The 22,742-nt window shown below is 50.7% G+C and overlaps 1 protein-coding gene across 1 annotated transcript; it reads right to left on the bottom strand.

Annotated features, from left to right (window-relative positions):
* Window positions 1-7,457: 7,457 nt before the first annotated feature.
* AQP2 (aquaporin 2) lies at window positions 7,458-12,321 on the bottom strand. The gene is made up of 4 exons (XM_005233093.4): window positions 11,954-12,321; window positions 9,670-9,834; window positions 8,737-8,817; window positions 7,458-7,949 (listed from the first exon to the last, which is right to left on the bottom strand). Exons 1-4 carry the CDS (start codon window positions 12,317-12,319, stop codon window positions 7,734-7,736), a joined length of 828 nt encoding a protein of 275 aa, XP_005233150.1. The 5' UTR covers window positions 12,320-12,321; the 3' UTR covers window positions 7,458-7,733.
* Between the last annotated feature and the right edge of the window lie 10,421 nt (window positions 12,322-22,742).

Raw genomic sequence — 22,742 nt, 5'->3', positions numbered from 1 at the left:
AGAGCTGTTGAGGACTGATGTTTTGGGGTGGAAAAAGGCTCTGGTGACACTTAACAATGAGTTCTTGGTTCCCTTGTAGCCCTTGTAGCCTTGTGCCAGGATTAATTGATTGATTATTTTTTTTTTTTTTTTAAATGGGTTTGGGTGCCAGATCTGCTCTCCTTGCTTGGCTGATTGCATCTCGCCTTTCTCAAGCGATGCCATCCCTCCATGCTGAAAGCAGAGAGCCCAGGCTGAGGTTCTCCATGGCTGCCACGCGCCTCCGCAGAAGCAGTTGTACTCCAGCACCTGGTGAGCAGCGCTGTACATGCAGGAGATCGGTAAAACCGTTTTAATCCCTCTTTAAATTTAAAAAGTGCTTAAAAAGTTGCATTCACTGCTGCCTTCTGCTGGGTGCAGTCAGACCTGCACGTGTCCTGTGCGGCCAAAAGCTAGGAGGGATTCTTCTTCAGAGCCAAAAGAGTGGACGACTTCTTCCAGAGCTGAAAATAAATAAGCCTTTCTCCTCCAGCTGTACCCAAAGTCCTGAGCTCAGCAAACAGACCTGGTGAGTCTTGAGGGACCAAGGATCCGTTACAGCATTAATTCCTGATAATGGTTTTCTCCTGGTTCTGCTGATCCTGGGGCAGATTGCAGAGTTAAAAGACCAGATCTGTTATCCTAGAAACACCTGGTCCGTTGGCGCGTTTTGGTGAAAGTTTTGCAACCTGGTATTTCAAGACACCTCTGGCCAGGTTCCAGCTGGAGTAATTGCTTGCCGCTTCCCTTCAGCCCTGTCTGTGGCTCCAGCTGGTTAAAACGTGCCTTGTTCCCATCCTCCAAACCCTTTTGGAACGCGCCCACCACCCATCTCCCTTGGAGGTGGCTGTGTTTTGCTGGCAGCTCCTCCGCCACGTGCCTCACCTCAGCTAAAAAGCAGCGTTGAGCCGAGAGACACTCTCCAGGATCCCAGCTGTGGATAATAACCTCCCAGAAAAATCCTCTGGCTGACTAGGAGCTACAATCAAATAAAGCTGGAAATGATGGGGAGAACTTCTGGAGAGAAGCAAGATGTTTGCTAGGCTGTTTGCTAGACTTGCCCCACTGGGACATTCCTGCTTGGCTTCTCTGATGTCTAACTGTGTTGAGCAGGCATTGGGAAGGCTCCTTCTCCTCTCCCCGGCTGCCTGCCCTCCGAGGAGCTTGTGTGAACTGAAAGTACCTTTGATGTGTCAAATTTAATTGAATTGGGCAAGACCTTGAGGAGGCATTATGCAGGTCGCTGCTGACAGACGGACACCTACGTGGTGGGGTCACGCATGCCTTGTTTCACCCCAGGCTTTTGGAGGAAAGACGACGAGGAGGCTTTTTGCAAGGAGGACGGGTTTGGCTGTCTCCCTCCTCCTCCTCGCTGGCATCTGCAGGCAAACAACACGACCAAAAATCGCCCACGTTTACCACTCCGTCGCTGGGCAAGGTGGGCACTGGAGACCCAAGCCCACTGCTGGGTTGGGGTGCAGGATGCCCAGGTGGGAGGAAGGCAGCTGGTGCCTCATCCTCGCCTGGGGCCCTCTCAAGGCTCTGCCTCACCTGCGGAGGCGTGTGTGTTATTAACTGAATACGTGTGTCGGTCCCTGTTGTCCCCAGTTTGCTGATTTCATTTTCTGAGCCCTCACGGGGCTGCTATTAACTTGTCATTTCCGTGGCAGTCCAGATTTCTGATGAGTTCAACCCCGTGTTGGACCTCAGAGCCTGGCAGGTGGTGTTGCAGGCAGCTAAATCCAGAATTTAAATGCTGCTGGGTCCTAGACCAGCCTGGTTTTTGGGTTTCCTCCCTCACCTGGCTCTGTATCTTGACCAAGGACCTTAAATCTGGCGCAATAATACAAGCAGGAATAATAATAGTAATATCAGACAACTGCTGCTGCTGGAATCTGTGATTAGTTGGGATTAGATGGCCAGAGGAGAAAGTTTGGTTTTAAGAGAGAGGGTGTATCTTGCTGGCTCAGCTTTGGGAGTTTGCAGCAAGCCATTGATGGGGAAAAAAATAATATGTGCTGGGAATGAAAAGTAGAGCAAGCAGCAGCAAACTTTCCCCTCCTCATCCTCAGTCCCTGGGGCTGCTTCCTGCCGTGGTGGTGGGGAAGGTGACGGTATCAGCACAAAGCCTTGCTGCTTTCTGGTGCAACGTGATGTCTCCGTACAGGTGTTTCAGATGGGGCTTTCAAGGATTTCTCTTATCTAACCCACCGTCAGCCCACGCTCCCTTTGCAGGCCAGGGATTACTCTGCTGGCCTGAGGCTGGTGGTGTTTCCACCTTCTCCTGCCCTGGAGCAACAAGGCTTTTGCTTCCCCTAGTAAACTGACCCAGCTTTGGGGCAAAAACCCTGGTGAGACTTGAGTTTGGCTTTGGGGATGTCTCAGTGTCCCTTGATGCCAACCCACTGTTTTGGCTCAAGGAGCCGGTCCTGAATGTGTCCTCCAGCCCTCGGTGGCCGCTGTGCCGAGCTGGGTGGTCGCAGTGACCTTGTAACAGGGGAGCCTGCAAACAGGGATGATGCTTTTTAAATGCTGAATCGAGTTAATGCTTAATTACAGCATCGCTCTGCTCCTTGCTTAGAAATGGCTTGACGGTCTCTAAGGCGTGCAAGTGGATGCAAATGCTTCACGGTTGGTCTGCAGTGGAAACACCAGCACCCTTAATTAATTTGCATTGAAATCATCATTAAATGATCACATGGGGATAATAATGTGTATCAGGGAAAGCAAAGGGCTGGTTAGAAAAAAAGACCTGCATGAGATCACGCAGTAAGAAAGCCGGGCTTGAAACCCTGGTGTCCTGATTTTCAGGTCTGGTCCTTTCCAGTGAAGCCACCTGCACCAGCAGCGTTGAGAGGCTGCACTTCTGCTCACCTGGTGAAATACTTGGAATTCCTACGGGCCAGCAGCCATTTATGGATGTCCTCGGGATGGAGGCAGAGCTGTGTGTGGAGCAGTGGGTTTTTTCCACTTGAAATGCCTTTGCCATGGAAATGTCGTCTTCGCCCATGCAGGCTTCTTTCAAGATTGCAAGGACCACATGTGGGAATCAATGCTGAAATGGTGTGGGGGGAGGGCTGCCACCGGGAAAGCCATCCCCCCACTTTGCCTCTGCAATACCACACTGCTGGGACGGGGAGGCACGGAGCTGGCGGAGAGCACGGCCAGCTCTGGGGTGGAGGTGGTTGAGTTGCATCAAGGCAGAGCAGAACTGAAAGCACCACCAGGCTCCAAAGCAACTATGAATGCCATAAATAACAGAGAGGAATCTGGAAACTCTTAAAAGACGAAATTCTCGCATAATCGCCTGGCTGCAGGAGCCCAAGACTTTGCAAAGCGAAAAATTGGTGACAGTACAGGGACAGCTGGTTACCTTGGTGAACTGGAAAATCAGTTTTTCACCCCATTCTGCCTCTGAGACCCAGAGAAAATGCATCAAGAAATTTCTCAACTTAAAAATTTAGGTAGTATATACTGATTAGGATTTGAAGAGACTCATCCCTTGTTGCATCAGGTCTGGAGCAATATTCTTGCACTCAGTGGTCTCAGGAGAAATGGCTGATTTTTATTTAGGTTGTTTGTGTTCCTGGAAAATCAGGCTGAAAATCAAAACAGAGCCTCCGGTCTGGCATCCAGACCCTTTGGCAGAGCCTTGTGAAGCAGGACTTGCTGCAAGCCAATGGGTCGGGTTGGAAGGGACTTTACAGTTCCAACCTCCTGCCATGGGGACACCTCCCACCAGACCTGGTTGCTCCAAGCCTTGTCCAACCTGGCCTTGAACCCTTCCGGGGATCCACAGCTGCTCCGGGCACCCTGTGCCAGCTCCTCATCACCCTCACAGTAAAGAATTTCTTCCTAATCCCTGCTCTAGATCTACCCTCTTTCAGTTTAAAACCATCCCACCTTGTCCTACCACTATGGGCCCTTCTAAAAAGTCTGTCCCCATCTTTCTCAGAAGCTCCCTGTAAGTACTGAAAGGCTAACAGGTTAACAGTTGGACTCAATGATCTTAAAGGTCTTTTCCAACCTAAACAATTCTATGATTCTGTCATTCTAAGACGCCTGTAAAAGGCATCAGTCTGCATCTCATGAGGTCAGTGGGGAACGGCTGATGTTGAAGGCACAGGAGCGTGCAGAAGGGGAGATTTCCTTTGCTTGAAAATGTAACGTTACTTTTCAAAACAACATTTCGCATGTCTGTCACCTTTTGCATCTGTCCTCTCTCCCCCAGGTAGAGTTGGTGCATTGGGAAACGCTGTGGTGCCTTGGTTTGCTGTCGTTCTGTGGAGAAGCTCCAAGGATGCTGGTCCTGGCAGCCTCTTCAGGTCTTGGGATGTAGCCGGTGTTTGGGCTGTGTAGCTCTGGATGCCTGCAGACCCGGTGGGATGAAGAGCGTAGCAGAGGTGGCGGGGGAGTCACCTCCAAGAGCTGCATGACTGTGCCCTGGGTGACAACACAGTGGTCCAGATGATGTTTCTGTGAAATCCCTTATTTGTGCTGAAAACATACAGTAGTTCAGTATTTTGGCATTTAACTGGTATCTTAAAGCAATGGGACGGGTTGAGTAGGGCAGCCAAACAGCAAAGTTAAGGAAAGGGGTCTGGGCATGTCCAAAACGCTCTTGAATTTTCCCAAGGATCCTGTAGTGCTTTGCAGAACGACCCCAAACCTGATCATGCTGAAGCCCTCCGTAACCCAGAGGTGGGACAGTGGGAGGTGAGGCAGAGCCTTGTGGTCTTGAGTGATGGCAGGACATAAGCAGCAATGTGGTCTGAGACGTGTCGTACAGTGGGTTTTACTTGGATTTCGTGATTGTACTGTTCATTAAAGGTCCCTGATGAAGTTGTTAACGTATGGTGCAATAGATATTGCAGATCTTTATTGTGGAGAGTCAGGAGCTCACGGGTAGGCATGGCTGGGTGGTTTCAAAGCATTCCTCCTGCGGTCTAACATGCAAAGTGTTATCAGCTTAGCGAGGTTCTAGGTTGGTCTGTCACAGCTCTGATCCCTGGGCTGCCGATCCTGCCCTCTAATTCGAGTCGTACCGGTGTAAACCTGGAATGACTGGCTCGGTTTCCTGACGGTGCAGGTTTTGGCAGTGTCATTGAAATCAACAACACGGCTCCGCAGAGAAAGCAAATTTGTGAGTGACTAGAGAAGGCTTTGGCTGCTTTGGCCGCCTGAAGATGTGGTGTAGTGAGATGGCTTTGTGTCAGCCCTGGTGTGCCAGGAGCAGAATCTGGCCAGATCAGACGTCAGAGCATCCAAGGGCTGCTGAAGCAGGGATGCTCTTTGTTTGGTGAGTCCCTGTTTTGAAGACGGGAGATGTTCTTTTAACGCCACTTTTGCCCATCAGCAGGTTGTTGGCATGAGGCAGCTGCGCTTGAAGCCAGACTGGGCTGGGTGGCACTGGTGGCTGTGGGATTTAGGGTCTGGGAGGTTGCTTTATATGACTGTATATATATTATATGTCCATAAATATGTCATTGTTTGGTTTGCATGTACTAATTCAGTGGGTAGAAGTGAATTTAAAGAACTTTATTTGAAAGAGTACAGTAATTATTAGACTTTAAAACTCATTTTTGGGCTCTGTGCAGTTTATATGAGTCTTAAACATTGTCAGGGTAAATAATAAGTTAAATGCTTAGATCTGAAGGAGGAGAGGCATGTAATTAACTTGAGCATTGCCAAAAAGAAAAGAAGATTCAGCTGTATGTCATTTTAAAAAGCAAATCATTGACAGGATAACTTCTAGGTAAGTTTCTTTGGGTTTTCCTGGCATACATAGATTTGTTTGAAAGGTAACAAAAATACAAACTGCTTTTAAAACTGAGCATGTGGTAACTTAAATACAGTTTTATACTCTGATTTGAAACATGATTTTAATTCCCATTGCTGGGATCAGGCAGATTTTTTTGAAAAGCCGTTTCTGAAATAATATTCAAATGCTCCTTTGCCGTTAAGGAACAACGTGGAGGACCAGAATCAATATTTTTGCTGTGGAGAATAGGTTAAAGCAGTGCTAAACCTGCTGCACACCAATAGCAGCCTTCTGGGGATATTTGTATTAATTGACTAATCGAGTAAAATGGATCCTTGGCTCAACAAATAAAGCGTGATACCTGCGATAGAATTTCTCCCCTTGCTTTGCAGCCTGGCATCAGGGACAGCAAATAACAGCTAGAGGAGGTGATGCAGGAGCTGCTGCGATGCAGCTTCGTGCTTCACTTGGGATGGTGAAACGAAGACCACGAAAACACCTTGTCTGGGTCAGGTGAAAATCTTGTTTATTCCTTTTCTCTCCAGCAATAGCCATTAGTACACATTTGGGGAAGAGCCCAGCGAGGAATAGAGGAAACTGAATTCAGTAGAAGGAGACAGGTACCAGTAGAGCACGGTGGACAAAGAGGTAGAGGAGAGCATCATTTAGTGGTGGTTCCTGTCAAAACAGTCAGAGAGGGGAAAATGATCAATTATGTTCCTTGTGATTTGGAACTGGGTCCAATCTCACTGAATATTAACAGACTTAGCAGAAAAAGCCTGAATGTGGTGATGACATTTTGTGAGGGTGCAGTGCTGGGAAGACATCACCAACAGAAAAAAGCATTAGGGTGTCGTGCTGGAAATGTAGGACTTTTAGGCTAAGTAATAGAAACAGGATTAAATGAATGGTTGAAAGAACAAAGTTGCATCCCAGAGACTAAATCAAATGCTCTGACGATGCTGGGGACCACAGCCAGGTCCTGATACAGCCGAAGAAAGGGGTGGGATGGCTATGAGGCTTTGGCGTGGTGTAGCCATGGAAAAGGTCTGGGCTGTAGGAAGCAAATGATGAAGATCCCACCTGAAACACTTTGTGTTACCCATCTGAGAATTAGAGTGGAACAGGAACAGAGGAAAGAAAGCAAAAATCAGAGAGAAAGATCAAGCATTGAAGCTAAAGGACAACACTGGTCTGAGAACAAGCAAGCCATGAATGAATTTGGGCTGAAAATCAGGAGGTTTCTCATGGTCACAGGAGAGAGCTGTTGCAAGAGCTCCCCAGTGGGGCCAGCAGGGACTCAAGGAGACGCTTCCAGTCCCACTTCTCAGAAAGCCTCCATGTGAGCGAAGGGCATCTGTGTCCCGTGGTGGGTGGTAAACAGCGAATTGATTCCTTGCAGCAGCAAAACTTGCAGTTTGTGAGATATTTGTGGCAGGGAGCGAGCGCTCCTGCATGTGTGTGTGTGTGTGTGCACAAACAGCTGGGCAGCCAGAAGAAGTGGGAGACAGGTGAGTAGAGTTCAACAGTAATGAGGCATCGGGTGGCAACCTCCACACCCAGCAAATGGCTATAATAACAACTCTGTGGCACCTCAGAGCTCTTTGTGAAGGGCAACAAGCTCCGCCGAGCGCTACCTGCTGCAGGGAGGACGTGGAAGGAGCCGGCCCAGGGTAGGATCCCAGTGTCCTTGTTCCTGTTGCTATGCTGGTGGCTTTGATTTAATGGTATTTTCCCCCAGCATCAGAAAACCATCAGCCACGGGGAGAGCTGGGCAGCAGAAGGTGGGTTGGACCACCACGGTGCATCTCCCCAGGACATGAGTCAACTTGAGTTGGCCAGCAAAAATGAAGGGAAAGAGCGAGCGGTGAAATGCTGATCTGGACAAGCACCGTCTCTGAAACGGATGCCAGAGTTTTCCCCGGCTCCTCTCTTGGCCTGGGGGGAAGTCTGGCTACACCTTCTCGGACATCCCCCTCGGCAGGGTCTGTGGGGAATGAAGCTCCACTGACTGCCGCCGCCGGACCTCACGCTCTGCCCAGTCCTCCTCCGGCTCGAAGCCTTTGAAGATGGCCAGCCTCTCCGAGAAGGTTTTGGCTTGTGGGAAGAGGATGTAGTTGTAGATGATGGAGGCTGCTGCTGCCCCAACCAGGGGGCCCACCCAGAAGACCTGGAGGAAAGGGAAAGAGAAGAATCAGATGAGCAAAAACCCACCTGAGGTCGAAGGACAGAGAAGAATCTGGATCTCTGAAGAGCTTTGAAGGGGACTGATGTTCCTTCCTACCCTGGGTGCGTTGGGAGCCAAATGCAGAAGCCAGCTCTGCTTTGGCCAGCACTGTTGACCTGAGCTCCCATCCGCTGTGTTGTGCCTGATTATACCTAACCATCCTCTTCTGGCTTTCCTCCTCTGTTGAGGGCTGCATGATCTTAATGACAGGCCCATCAGGAGCATGCTTAATGATTTGGCTTCCTCTGGAGAAGTGTCTCCCTACCCGTAGAGAAGAGTGTAGAGAAGATGAGGCTGCCAGCTTGGGCTGGACACCTCTGAGCACGCCAGCCTGAACCGCTGCAGCTCTGGCTCCGAGCATGCTCTTTGCAGATGGAAGTGCCTGCCAGTGTTCCCAACTGATGCAGAATGTGTGCTTAGATCCAGCTGGAACTGGGAAAGGTCCCCAGCACCGGCAAGATGATCTCCACTCGCCATTGCTTTTGCTGCTTTTACTAAGTCACAGTCAACAAATCGCACGCCCTTTTCCTGTTGCAATGCTCCCTGCTTAGATAGGCACCAATTAAGCGCCCAGCAGCCCCACCTTGTTTGGCTAATCTCTACATCTCTCCTCCAGCTGGGAGCTGCCACGGAAATGCCAGGAATCTGGCTGGCTCTGTGGGTTTCGAGGAATATAGGTAATCCGGGGGGGCTTGTCCCACCAAAATGACATCCAGACCTGACTTCTTACCCAGTGGTCGCTGAAGTCTCCAACTATCACAGCAGGGGCGAAAGATCTGGCTGGATTCATGGAGCAGCCAGTGTAACGGATCTGCCGAGAAACACCACGCTTAGGGTTAGCATTATGTCCTTTTAGCACAATTAAAAAAAAGATCCTGGTGTGTTATTAGCATGATTCATTCCCCACGCTGACGTTTCACCCTCCAGCATGCCTGTTCCAGGAAAAGGGATGGAAACAGCTCCCACCACCTGAGCCAGCATGGGTGAGTTGTTTGCATTTGTGCATCTTCTGTGCAAGCACGTGTGTGCTGAGCACGGTGCCACTCAGCTGCAGGCTGGGTGATGTGCCCTGTGGTGTGACAAGGACTGCGAGGATGAGCCCCTGCTGTGCCTGGTCCTGCGCTGCTCCTTGCTGCTGAGGATGGAAGAAGAACAGTCCCTTGTTCTTCTTCCATCTTACATCCACCAAATCTTCAACGACACATGGGCTTGCAGAGCACTGAGGATGGAAGATGTGGTGCAGCGTTGCTGGTTTAGTGCGTGCACTGAGAGGCTGGGAGTGTCGGGGGCTGCTTCGGTCTGTCGTCCAGGAGGGATTTCCCTGGGCGTGCATCCCAGATACTTCCCAGCCTTACTGTGGTCTAGAGTGCCTCAGTTGCTAACACGTTCACTCCAGGACTGATGACCCCACTGATCCCTGGAGCTCCCCACAGCGCTCCAGGAGCAGCAGAGCCCAGCAGAAGTAAAGAGCCCAGTAAAAGCAGAGCTCAGGCTATGTCTCTGTTATGGCTCTGGTGAGATTTTTCTCCTCTCTCCACTAGGAAGCCCTGGCCACCAGTTGGGTTTCAAATCCCCCGTCCACCCCAGGGCATGCAGCCAAGCAGCTTTGGGCGCAAATGCAAGGACAACCTAAAGCGCAGAGTTTTAGCCCAGTTCTACCCACCCCAAGGAGATGCCCCACGGCAACAGAAAGGCCGATGGACAGGGCAGGAGAGCCCAGGTTGTCCTCTCTGCGTTCATCGGTGGAAGCAAAGATGCACAGGACCAGCTGGAAGGTGAGGAAGAGCTCGACGGTCACCGCCTGCCCCGTCGTAGTCTCGTTGTGCAGCTGGAAGGGGAGGAAAAATGGGTCTCAGGGACAGGAAAATTCGGTGACTGGATTGGAAATGTGGAGGGGGATCCCAGATCAGGGGGAACCAAACAGACTAGGGAATAGGTGAGGGTTTTGGCACGAATATGAAAAGGAGGAAAAATTTCTCAGGTAAAAAGAAAAGTGGGTCAATGGGTAATAAATTGATTGACCTGGCAGAAAATGTTTTATTGGCATTTCTTTGGGTATCTTTTCCCACTCTGCTTTCCACTCCAAGGATATATTTTTTTTTCTTTTCCTTCTAAGTAAAATGCAAGATGCCTTTTGGAAAAGTTTAGATTGCATTTTGGAAATGTAAAAAAGAAATGTCTTGGCATTAAAAAAAAAAAATCCTATTCCCCTTGCCACACTCTTGTGACTGAAAGGATTTGTCAGATTTGATCTGAAGCTTTGCCTGGTTGCTCCCCATATCCAGCTCTGCTTTCTGATACTTTATTCCTCCACCTTGGTGGTTCTTCATCCAGATCTGGGTGGATCTGGCAGCCCTGCCAGCCAGATCTGCAGCCAGCAGTCCTGCTGCCTGTGGTCTCCCTTTGCTGTCGCTTCCCCCAGCCTGTCCTGGCACATCACTGCCCTTTCTTTCCCTGTGTCACTCCTGCTGCAGACACCGTGCATCCTCCTAGATGCTGGTTCCCAAGAGCACTTGGCTCGGTGATGACATGAAAGTGGCAATTTGCCCTCCTGGCTGGGATCCAGAGTCAGATCTTGCTTGTGCTCCTCTCTGATATTCCCCTCTCTTTTTTATTTTTTTGTGTGTGTGTGTGTGTGTGTGTGTGTGTGTGTGTGTGCAGGCAGCTACAAGATGAACAGCCCATGGGGGAAAAAAAACCAACAACAACAAACCAACAAAATTCCTGTTCCCTCTGTTTGGTGGTTTAAGCAACAGAGCTGGGCATTTTGAAAGTCTCTCTTAAAACTTGTGAAACCTCGGCTATTATAGTCTTGTTCAGATTAATCCCCAATCCCTTTTTCAACCCTCCTAATCTCTTTGGCGGTGAAGCTGGGTCCTGGCAGTGCCTCCCTGCCGCACCGAGGGGGATTTCTGTGTGCTGCTTCCTAAAGCACACCGCCTGCCTCCTCCCTCGCGTCTTGGCTTGGGGTGATGCTGGTCCTGGCACGGGCATCTCCAGGAGATGCAGCTGACTACCTGTCTGAAGAGGAGTGGTAGGACATGGAGAGGGGGTGGTGAACCCCATGATCCCCCTCCCCACCCTTTGTACTATGTGCATCAGTGGGGAGGGGGATGCTGGAGGTTGGGATATCACTGGGGAGTCCCCTCATGGCTTCTTAAGGCTCCCTGGTTTTCTTTTTTTCTGAAACCAGGCTCCCTGGATGTTTTTTTTCCTGAAACCAGACTGGATCCTTGTGATGCTTCTGGCACTGTGCGACGGCACTGCCAGGGCACCCATGTGTGGTAGGCATTGGGATGAACCAGCTGGATCTGGTGCGGCCATCCCGTCACAACAGGAAGCAACTTAATGAGCAGTGCTATCTAATGAAAAGTTGGGATTTAGACCCAAACCATGCCCCCCGCTCCCTCATCCCCTGGCACAACATCCCCATTGCTGGGGGTCTGGCACAGCAGCCTGTAAATAGCGGTGGTGTTAACACAGAGGGGAGAGGAGGCTCCCTGCAGCAATGCCAAGGCTGGAAAAAGGAGTGAGCTTGGGGCCAGAGGAATGATGAGGTGATACTTCTGGTCACATCCTTCCCTAAACACCAGGTCTCCTCCAAACCCTGCTCCTCCACAATACAGCCCTTCATAAAGTTGAGATGCCGGTGGCTTTGTCTTCTAAGGGAGGTGTCGACATGGCCAGCTGAATTGTACCTCTGGTTTTAGTCCTAAAAAGTGGAGGAGACAGCCTGGAGTTCTGCCTTCATCCCTGCTCCTGGAAGGACCCTTGGTGCAGCAGGCTTATGGTGCTGGGCTGCAGCTGATGATGGCTTCCTACCCAGCATTAAATAAAGAAGGTCTTTGCTGGCCACAAAACCTTTCCTCATATCCCTCAGCCTTCCCAGAAGCTCTACCCAGTCTTTCCCGCTCCCCTTCAAGCCCATCCATGGGCTGAAGCCTTACCTTGTTGATGGCCAAGCCTTCCCGGGAGTCCGCTGGGGTGATCTCGTGTAAGATGGCAGCCCCCACAACGCCCCCCAGGAGCTGCGCCACCACGTAGAAGACCGCACGGAGGAAGGAGACTTGGGAGCCGATGAGGCAAGCCACCGTCACTGCCGGGTTGATGTGGGCTCCACTGATGTGCCCCAGGGCTTGGACCAGTGTGCCGATGGCCAAGCCGAAAGCCAGTGCGATTTGAAGGATGCTTGGGGAGGAAGCTGAGGGCCAGTTCAGAGCAGAGCCCAGACCAAAGAGGATGAAGACCAAAGTTGCCAGAAATTCTGCAAAGACAGCCCGGGTGAAGGCTACGGATCGCAGTTCCCACATCATGGGATGGTGATTGCTGGAGGCTGCAAGGACTGACCCTGCCTGCGGTGTCTTCACGCAATCGCTACCACGGCTGCTGTGTCCATTGAGGATGACAAGGGGACAACATATATATATATATCTGGGTGAGGGGGGCCAAGGGATCACCTGCTGAAGGAAATGGGAGTGTGGTCCTAGGAAACCTGATGCTTTTTTTCATTTGTGTTCCAGCTGAGGGAACATCAGACCCTGCCCCTGCTATTAAAGCTGGGGAATGCAGCGTTCGCCACCCTTGGGAGGTTGTAAATCAGCCCCGAGCGATGCCACGAAACGCTGTTCCCTTTCTCCTGTGCTTTCTTACTAGGGGACCTATCCCTGGAGGTGCTTGTTGCTCCTCTCTTCTCCAAGCTCTACCACCCACAGCATGGAGAGGAGAGCAAGGGGGGTTCTGCGGACCCAGAGGTGGAGCTGAGTGTGGGTTTTGTTGAAGAGCAGGACGTGGGCTGTGATTAAATGACCAGGCAAAACTGAACGCGCGAGAGTCTGTCCGGGGCACAAAACTCCAAGTGACTTACTGCAGCTTGATGCCTCAGAGTGTCAGAATTTTACAGCCTGGGCATGGATTTCCTACCCAGAAAAATGGGAGCCAGCCCCAAGAAATGACTGTCAGGAAGTAAATTCTAGTGTGAAAAAATGACACGCACAGCGGGAGGACCGGCTGTGCTCTAATTACGGGGATTTTGGCCCTCTCAGCTCTTGAGAAATGTCTTTTTACTCCTTGGTGTTAATCCCCAAAAGAGGAATGGTATTTTCTCCTCTGGAGCATGGTTCTTCACATCAAACCATCCACTGATTGCCCAACAAGTCTATTTTCCTTTTTCTTCCGTTGTTCGGGGCACTGAGCAATTTTTTTTGCCCGTCCTTGGGTAATGTCTGTATAGCCTTTTGCTCCCTGTGTCATTGGGGTTGGTGGGTTTGCTGGGAAGAAAGCGCTTGTTTCTCTTCTCCCCCCCCCCCCCCCCCGGCCCCCCCTGCCCCCGGCCTTGTTAGCAGCCTCTGAGGTTATTTTAAAGCACGGTGGGCTGGGAGGAGCGCTCCCCCAGGGCAGAGCTGGAGTTGAAAGGACCATTTTATTTCAGAGGGATGCAGAGCACCACAACTGAGCCCATTTTTTGGCTCTAACAAAGGCTTCTCCTGTACAACAAACCAAATATGTTTCCCCTCCAGAGGAACCATGCAAGTGCCACCAAACTGATGCGAAAGGTTGACGCAAAATATTCCGTGTTGCTCGAATTAGATCATAGGATCATAGAATACCTCGGGTTGGAAGGGACCCATGAGGATCTGTGAAGGTCTGTTCTTTCCTCCACAAAAGATGGGTAACCATGCTGCCAGCTGGACTAGAAGATCGTTGTAGGTACTGTCCAACCAAACTGCTCTGTTCCGTTCTTGTCCTCTTTTTACAAGATGCTTATGGGGATGTTGCTCTTAACAAGGGAGAGATTGTGGGGACAGCAAGCCCGATCTGGGGGTGGCTCTGAAGGGCGTGGGACTGTGCTCCTAGGAAACCTTCTCCTCTGGAAATCCTTCTTTTGGACTTCCTTGGGGACTTTGGCCCATCACAGTATTGCTCTGGCCTCCGGTTTTCCAGCAATGAAGCCAGTCTCATACAACAGGCTGTGAGGCTCAGTGTATTTGGGGTGCTGATGAGCCATGGAAACGTGGTCGCATCCAGTCCCTGGGCTCCTGCTCCTGCCTGGTGCAGACTGGTGTGCTCAGCATTACTCAACAACTAGTTATGTCAGGGACTGGTTATGAACGCAGGCTGTTATTAGCACGGGGAATGACAGAGAACAAATATGGGCAATTAACTGAAGCTGATACCCTATTTGACTAATAGTTATACATGGCGAGCAGTTTTGCTGTATCAGTGCTTAATGAAGACTAATTAAAAGGAAAGAGAAATAAGCAGGATTAGCTCCCAGCAACTTAAAAGTCTAACGCAGCCTCGTGGTCCTCACTTTTCCCTGGCGATGCAAAAGTTCATGGCAGCTCTTGTTTGTGTTGTGCTTGGAGCTGTTTGTGCTGTGGGCGGTGGGTTTCGGCTGCGTGCTGTGAGGAAGGGTCGGCATTGCGCTGGGCGCCAGCTCGCTGGAAGGGAGCTCTGCTCTCGTGGGCTTTGCGGGGCAGAGCAGACCGCTGCTATGAGATGCTGCTTTCCAGCAAGAATAATAACTCATCCCAGCTTTCACCCAGGGACCTCTAGCCCTGCGGTGATTGCCGTCCTTCTGGGTTTACAGGGAGGGGGTCCACGGGAAGGGGGTCCATGGCACGAAGCCAGGTGCTGCTGGTGCCAAAGCCAGGCGGTGAGCCAGCAGCAGAGCCAAGGTTTCCTGCCTTGTGTCCTGCCGTATGCCTGGGAAACAGAAACGGGAGAGCTTGGCGCTGCGTTGCTGGAGCTTGTGTCTAGGAGGGGTTCCTGGAGCTGCTGGTGGTGATGGTGATGTGGCTTTACACCTTACACCAAAGTTGCTGCAGCTTCGGGAGCAGCAAAGAGCATTGCAGAGCAGGCTGAGTTGGGAAAATGCATTATTTCACCTGGTAATCCGCAGCCCTGGGAGTGTGGCAGCATTATCAGCCCTCCCCTGGGATCAAATGCAAATGCTCCTTACGAGCGAGCTGGCGCCTGCGGAGGGTTGATACCCCGTGCTTCCTCCTGATGGCAGAAAATGGCCTGGTGACACGTTTTTGAGGAACATTTTGCAAGTGAGGGAACTGTGCTTGCACAACAACTTGCTTCTCGAGTGACTTAGATGGCTCAGATATCTTTGCTTCCCTGGCTTTCAGGAAAGTATAAACATCTTTAAGGTATCGCCATTCCATCTAAAATACCTCCAAGCCACAGCGAATAAAAGATTTATTGCATAAACAACAGCAAGTTTTCCTGCTCAGACCCGACATGCAGGAGGTGCATGTGCTGCCCAGACCTCACTGCAAACTCTGTTTCACTCTTTCCTGCGAGCAGAGAGTGCCGGCAGCCAGCTCCCGTGCCTCTGACAGCCCAACAGACAGCTGGCACCCACGCTCCGCAGGGCATCGCGCCCCTTTTATTAGACACTGGAGAATCCACAGCAGGAGAAAGTGTCGGGGGAAAACTTGATAGAACCCTGGCTACTATCGGGTCTGCTCTTGATTGAAGCTCATGTTTTCCTTCCAAGAAAGGAGATGTAAAATGGAAAATGCTGCCTCTAAGAGCTGTCGAGGGGAAGCCTTTAAAAGAAGCAAAGGCAAAACCTCATAATTCTGGTATCGTGGCTAATCTCGTTTCTCAGTTGAGGTTTTCTTCTTGCTGCCTGGATAAATGGATGTGCTGGTGCCTCCGGCCCCCTTGGCGCCGCCGCAGAGTGCAGGGAATGGCAGCCATGGGCTGGAGGAGGAGATGTGGGGGAGCAGAGCGGATGGGGATGATGGCACGGGTGCTCTGGCGCTGGGATCCACAGGGGCAGGACACCCAGCCAGCTCCTCACCTGGGATTCGGGGCACCTGCAGCGTTAGGGACCTGCAGGGACCTTCCCACCCCGCACGTCCTGACCCTTGTGGGCATCCCCCAGGCAGGTGGGTCTCTGGGTGTGGGTCCTGCGGGCAGGGGAAGGACCAAGCGCAGGTCCCTCACCCTCCTCCAAGTGGGGTTTGTTAACTGCCAGCCCCCGCCACCCGTTGCAGGATGCGGCAGGGCGATGCAGGGTCACGGTGGGCTGCAGAGCATCGAGGGAGTGGACTGAGATCCCTTGCAGCTGCCCGCGGGGTGGGATGCAGCAGCACAGCTTTTGATACAATGCAAACCAAAGCACGTATCTAACTGCCTTTCACAGATGTACCGCGGGAGTCTTACCTCCCTCCCTCCTGGCTGGAGAGCCGAGCAGAGGATAACGTCTGCATTCCCCAAAGCGAAGCGGCCATCGGGAGAAGTTCTATTCCCCCATTGTCATACCACATCGAAAGGACGTTGACCCAGAGGAGCAAAATGGGGAAAAAATCAGCACCCTTTCTGGCATTTCAGGCCAAATCCTAAATCCCTATTCATGCAAAACTTCTGCTGGCTCTTGCAGTGTTTATTCTTCTTGTTTTAATTGAAGCAGAAGGATTAATGCAGCCCTGATTTCCTTCACTGACTTCAATGAATTGAGCTTGAGCATGGGCCAGGCGCTGGGCCTGGTGCTGGGAGCAGGCTTGGCTTTGTTTTTTTATCCCATCTCAAGGATCTGCAAGTTCAGTCCTGCGTGTTTGCCTAGGGTTTTATCAAGGTCAACAGCAAGACTGTGGCGTTGGAGCTGGGCTAGGGACCATGTCAGGAGCAGTCCACACTTCTGGTGGCTGTATAAAACCGTGACATCCGTGAAGACCATGAAGCCTTCCACCCTGGCATGATCTGATCTCCATAAAGCACCTAGGCAGGGATTTAACTCTTTCTTCCTGTGATTTGCAGGAAAATATAATTTTTCTTTTGCTAACAATGTGCTAATAAGTCCCAGACTGTGCAGAAACAAGAGAATGAGAAACCGTGGCTTCTAATTCTGCAGAGAGACTTAGTAGGCAAGATATGGCCAGTCCCAACATACCACAAGGTCAGAGAAAGGGCTGACTTAGGTGATGACCTCTGTTAATCATGCCTTAAGGGGTGAAGAAAGGAGGGCATTCTGCCCTTGTTTGAGCACTGAAGTTCAAGGCTAGGCCATGGCATATTTTGCATAAACATTTATAGGAAAATAATCAACGTTTTTTCTCTTGAATCCATGAAACACATAAAGCCAGACACCAGGGGATTCATACAGCCAGCAGATTTTGAAGGGACGTGGACCCCGTGGCCTCACCAGGTCTTGTAAACTCTTTGCTGCAGGAATGAACATTACATTAGTTCAAATCAATCAGATGGCAACGTCATCCTCAGGTGACAGAACGGAGCAGGAGACCTCAGCTTCACCCTTCACCAGATACCCAGTGTCATGTTTGCAAAACAAATCCCATCTAAGGAGCCAAACTCCCAGCGGGTGTAAACTGGGGACGTGGCTTTGACATCGTGCAGTGACATTGCCTGAGAGCATCTAGCAGCTGGCCTTTTCACTATTTTCCTCATTTTTATGTAAATCAGAAGTAATCAAGTTGAAGTCCATGAAGGAAAAATCAGTGATTCAGGTGTCTTTCTCCAGGTAATTGTCCTGGATCTGACAAAAAAAAATAATAAATAAATCAACCAAAAAACAACTAGGTTGGATGCTGCCAGGAATTGGTCCTGCTGGTGGCTCTGGGCACCATGTCCCGTGTCTCCTCCTGTCTGGTCCTCTGTAGCATCACCGGGATTGCAGAGCTAGGGCTGTTGCAATATCAGCACTGTGGGCACCAGGTTGTGTATGGACTGCTCACAGTGCTGCAGGGCTTTTCTGGCTGCTATCTCCTGATCTTTGTTGGGAGGGAAGCGGGAGTGTGTCTGGCAGCTTCACCTTTGAGGAGAGGCTGTTATCTCAGCATCTTTCCTGGGGAGCTGCTGGTGGGTGTGGTGAGGAGGTACATGAATGGTGCATGGATGAAAGTAGGGGTGTTTTTTTTCCCAAATTCCCGTAACAACCAGCTGGGATTGATGGAGAAAGTGAAAGGTGCTTGGCTTCTGAAAACAGCGTCTTTCACCCGAGTCCAAGGTCGGTGCCGTGGTCCTCATTGTACAGCCAGGCGAGGGGAGCAGTGGAAGAAACTTTGTGGTCCACAGGGGGATAAAAAGGATCGCTTTCAGACTTCAGTGCAACACAGGGAGAAAGCCAGATGAGGTGTCAGATCATGTTAAATCCCTCCCAGCCATTAAACCCAACAGTCATTTTAAAATCAGTTGCTGAGTAAGAAGCTGCTTCTGCCTCTGCTTTGGTGGAGCAGGAAGCTGGTGGCTGCCACTGCTCAGAGGGGTCTTCAGCTCTCAGCATCACCCTAAAAATGTGAAGCTCGGCACGTGTGACCCCACCAGCAGCCCAGAGCTGGTTACGAAGCAGCGTCACCTGTTCCATAACCCTCAGAGCTACCGAACGCTCCCAGCCGCAGCAGGGTCATCTTCCACCCTGGGGTTTCCAGTGCTTGGTGCCCAAAGGCACAAAGGGGTTTGGGAGAACCAGCTGAAGGATGAACAGAAGGTTGGGATCCCACCCTAGGTGGGCTCCAGGGAAGAAGCAGCTCAGCAGGTGAACAGGGTGGTTGGCCCAGAGCCATGAGGGCGAGAACGGTTTTGTGGGAGAACGACTTTGCTCATGGGCATCCACCAGCTGCTGAAATTATCCATGCAGGGGCTTGGACCCTGGCTTGGAAACTTTGTTCTGGAACAGCATCAGGAACAAGGTTAGGACTGTGGCGTGAGCCCCCAGAAGGTCTTCTCCACCAAGCTGCTAGCTGAGGACTGCTGTGGTGATGATCGTTTTCACATAAAACACCAGCTTTATGCTTTTCGTGTTTTCCATGTTGCTTCGGGAAGTTCCTCCCACACCAGACAGAGATCTGTGTGGAATCTGGCAAGGTGGGAAAAGCAGGGAAAGGAGCAGGACAGTTTGATAGATGGGATACCACGCAAAAAGTCCTCAACAGCCTTCAGAGCTGGCCATTAACCCTTTCCACTGTGCTGGATTCCGCAGAGGTCTCCTTTGGTCTGTGTGATCGACATACGCTGGGACAGGCTAGGACAGGCTCCAAAACTGCTCCTAAAACTTACACTTTTACATAAGGCATGCAGGTAGGAGAAGATACAACCTATTGCTTTTAAATTTGAAATGGAACGTGCCATTTTTCTTCCCTCCTTCCATCCTTTTTTAACTCTCTGTCTGTCTATTACCTTTCATCCTCTTTTCCCCCAGGTGCCTCTTTCTGTCTCTGGTTTTTGGTGCTGCCCAGACACCAGCTCCCTCGCCAAGGCTGCGACAGCCAGCGAACCACACATTGGTTTCATAAAGCCTCTGGCTTCTTTCCACTTCTGAGAATAAAGGTTCAGCGTGGGATATTTTTGTTTGTGGCTCATTATTTGATTTCTGTGAGGGTTTTTGGGTGCAGCGCAGGGATTGTTGTCAGCAGTGTGAAGTGCCATCCTGCTTTGGTAAAATGTTATTTATTTTTTTTTCTTAATCTGAGATATTGTGCTGATTTTCTTCTGCATTTACGCCTGTTTTGATGGGATCTGGCCCTAGAGTGTCAGTGCAATTTGCTTTACTTCCTTGAGTTGTGTAAAGTGGAGAGGAGCATCAGCAGCTCCTCCACGACCTTGCTGGCGAAGTCCAGCATGTGGAAAGCACCGAGTTGCCCAGGGAGCTCCGAGTTTCTTTTTGCTGGCCTGATGGAGCTCGTACATCTGCTGCAGTGTCATTCCAAGAGGGGTCAGGTCTCACTGAGGCGGGTGGGAGGCCATTGTCACACACCAGAAAATCCCACTCAAACCAGCACGCGCCGAGACTGCAGTTCTTCTGCCTTCGGTTCCTGTGGAGCATCGGAGCCCCGATCCTGCTCGCGGGCAAGGACGGTGCGGTGCATGACTGTGCAGACCCAGATAGAGCATGGTGGGTCACTCGTGGTATAACGGTGGGAGAGAAATTGGCAGAGTTTGAGGAAATAAAGTTATTTTCAGCAAGGCAGGTGTCATCTCCCTACCTAGCAAAGTCATGTGTGCAGGGAAGGTGCCTGAAAGGTGTTTTAAGGAGGGAAGAGAGGAAGGATGTGGCTCACCAGGAACTCCGGAGCTGTGTGAAGGAGGAAACACAAAGGTGTTTGCTCACTCTGGTCAAAGGCAAGGCAGGCAGATATCATGGGCTTGGAGCACAGGGAACACATTACAAGCTATTCCTGGGATGTCATTAAGCCAGACAGGAAACCCCCTCACTTCTTTTTGCTTCTAGGGCAAAGACAGAGGCTCCTTCCAGGACAGCGCCAAAAAACCTGGATTTTAGGCCAGTTTCAGGGCTGGAAATTTGTGCCCAGAAATGCAGCAAAGCTCTTTCCTTCATCTCTCCTCCCTGCAGATTGCCACAGTCCTGGGTGTCAGGCTGCTGCTTCACCACAGGGCCATGGGTCACTTGTCGTATGGGCTCCCCAGAATTTTTTCAAACCCTCTGCACATCCCTGGGCTGTGTTATATAAAGTTCCTTCATAATATTTTAAAGAAGAAACTGCACAGTGGCATGAAGGTGTCACTCTAAGTGTCACCCAAACCTGTTCTGTTCCCCCACTCCCAAATGAGGCAAGTTTGCATACTTGTGCAATTCCTTTCATTTAACAGCCTCAAGTGCACATGATGGTGGTAAGAACATGTTCTTCTGGCAGCGATGAGTGAAACGCACTCCTGAGCAGCTGAACGATTTAATCCTGGGGAGTGCCTCCTCTTTATATTTGTCTGTTTGTTTGGTCGGTGTATGTGCATGTGCTGTTGTTACTCTCTGACGTGGTTTGCAGGTATCACAGATTTCGCTTCTGTTTATTTTTTAACCTCTTAGCAATTCACCAAAAATCGCAAACCGCAGCTCTGGAGGCATCTAAAGAAAACTGAGCAAAGTTTTTCAAAACAGCCAGATCCTGGCACTGCCTTAGCCCTGCAGCATGAGCAAACAACTGCCAGCGACTGAGAGGTTTGCTCAGATAATGGTCCCCAGCTGACACACAGCTACTACCCACCACTGGGATTTGAGCTGAGCCCTCTCTAATTAAAATGCCCTTCTGAGGGCTGAAATTAATTTACCCAGCAGTCAGGGTGCCTGCGATCAGGTGTGACAGCACAGCTGGGCACAGGTTGCAGGATTTTCTTCCAGGCAATGGAAACTATAAAGGGGTTATAAAGGGGGTGATGGAGGGCTGGGCTTCTTTTTAAGCTCAGGCACCAGTGCTGGCTATCAAGGTCTGAGCTAGGGGCTGATGCTCGCTGTGGAAGCCAGTGAGGAGAACATCCCACCACAAAGAGCTCTGGCTTCTCCAGCTCCTCATATCGCACATTAAGGTGAAGTTATTCCTGCTCTTCCAAAACAGCCTGGGGAGGAAGGAGGGCTGTTTCACTGGAGGACTTTGCAGAAGACCAAGAAGGTGCGAGCTGGCCAGGAAGGGAGCTGCTGGCTCTTGGAAGCAGTTTTCCACCTCCCAGGGAGGTGAGGCTCTGGGCTGGCCCACCTGGGGCTGGTGGGCACTGGGGGTCTGGTCTCCCTGCCCACCCTGGGATGCTGGCAGGGTGTGGATGAGGCTGGGTCTTTGCCCCTCAAGAATAAGGGTGGGTTTATTTCTTCCATCCTCTCAAACCCCTCTTTGTGCATGCCCTGATGTTTGCAGCTTGCATGTTAATCTCCCATCTAGGCACTAAGGCTGGTGGCAGGATTTAGCATTAATAATCTGTGGGTAAGTCAGCAGCCTGAAAGCCTAGGGTAAATTACCTGGGGGTTTAATGGTTTGTTGTTGGAGTTTTTGTAGTTTTTTGTTTTTGTTGTTGTTTTTTTTTTAGTCCATGACAGAGCATTCACTGCCACTGGGGACTTGGGAGAAGAGTGTTCCTGGGTGTGCCATCATGTATGTTGATGCAACAGATCCCTTAATTATCCCATCAGGTTTTCTTTACCTTGTTTTTCATGTGATTCAGTATTCAGCAAAGTTGCTTTAATCCCTGTGAAATCCCTTGTGGATTTGGCAGGGCGTGGCCTGGACAGGGTTTTTTTCTTTTCTTTATTTTTCTTTTTTCTTTCCCCCCTGAGTATTAAAGGTATATGTGCTTATGGCTGCTTCACATGGCCTGATGCTGAGCCGCACCAGCGGTTGGTCAGGGAGCTCGATGTGGGATGCTGAACAGTTGCTGTGATGCTGTGTGTGAGCATCACGATCTGGAATCTGGGTCTTGTGGTACCTATCCTCCTCGTGCACCTGTGAAATCGGGAAAAGGGAAACAGAGAGAAAAATACCTGCTTGGTAGCACTTTGGCACACTTAAGAGCTTCCAGCTCAAACAGGAAAGCAAGGAACCAGGCTTGGAGCAGCTTTTTCTGGGGGAAGGATGGTCCCTGCAAGGGCTGAATGTCTCTGCTTTTCGTTCCTATCAGCTGGACAGTCATCCTTGCCTTCTCCATGGCAGAGATGAGGCTCATTTCAAGCCTTGCAGCTCATGGGCTTTCCCAGCTAATTTTCCTGGCTGGGGAAAGGCAGGACAGTTCCTCAGAGCCCCCTGAAAACCCTGCCTGTTGGAGCTGCATTTGTTTTGGGGCTGGGCAGCAAGGGAAGACCGAGATGCCCTCTGGGAGTTCAGGGTGTGGGAATGGCCCTTCTAGACAATGGGGTGGTGGTGGGGTTTGGTTTCTCTTCCCCGCTGCTTTTCATTCAGAGGGAGGCTGTTGCGGTAGGCAATGCCATCTGCTTTTCTTTGCTGAGGGTTTTTCCTCTCCCAGACCCCATATTTTTCCTCTTTG

The sequence above is a fragment of the Falco peregrinus genome, chromosome 19, assembly GCF_023634155.1.
Source record: "Falco peregrinus isolate bFalPer1 chromosome 19, bFalPer1.pri, whole genome shotgun sequence".
In the NCBI taxonomy this organism is placed as follows: domain Eukaryota; kingdom Metazoa; phylum Chordata; class Aves; order Falconiformes; family Falconidae; genus Falco; species Falco peregrinus.
The sequence above is the reverse complement of the archived record's forward strand: the minus strand, read 5'-3'. Positions and strand labels throughout refer to the sequence as shown.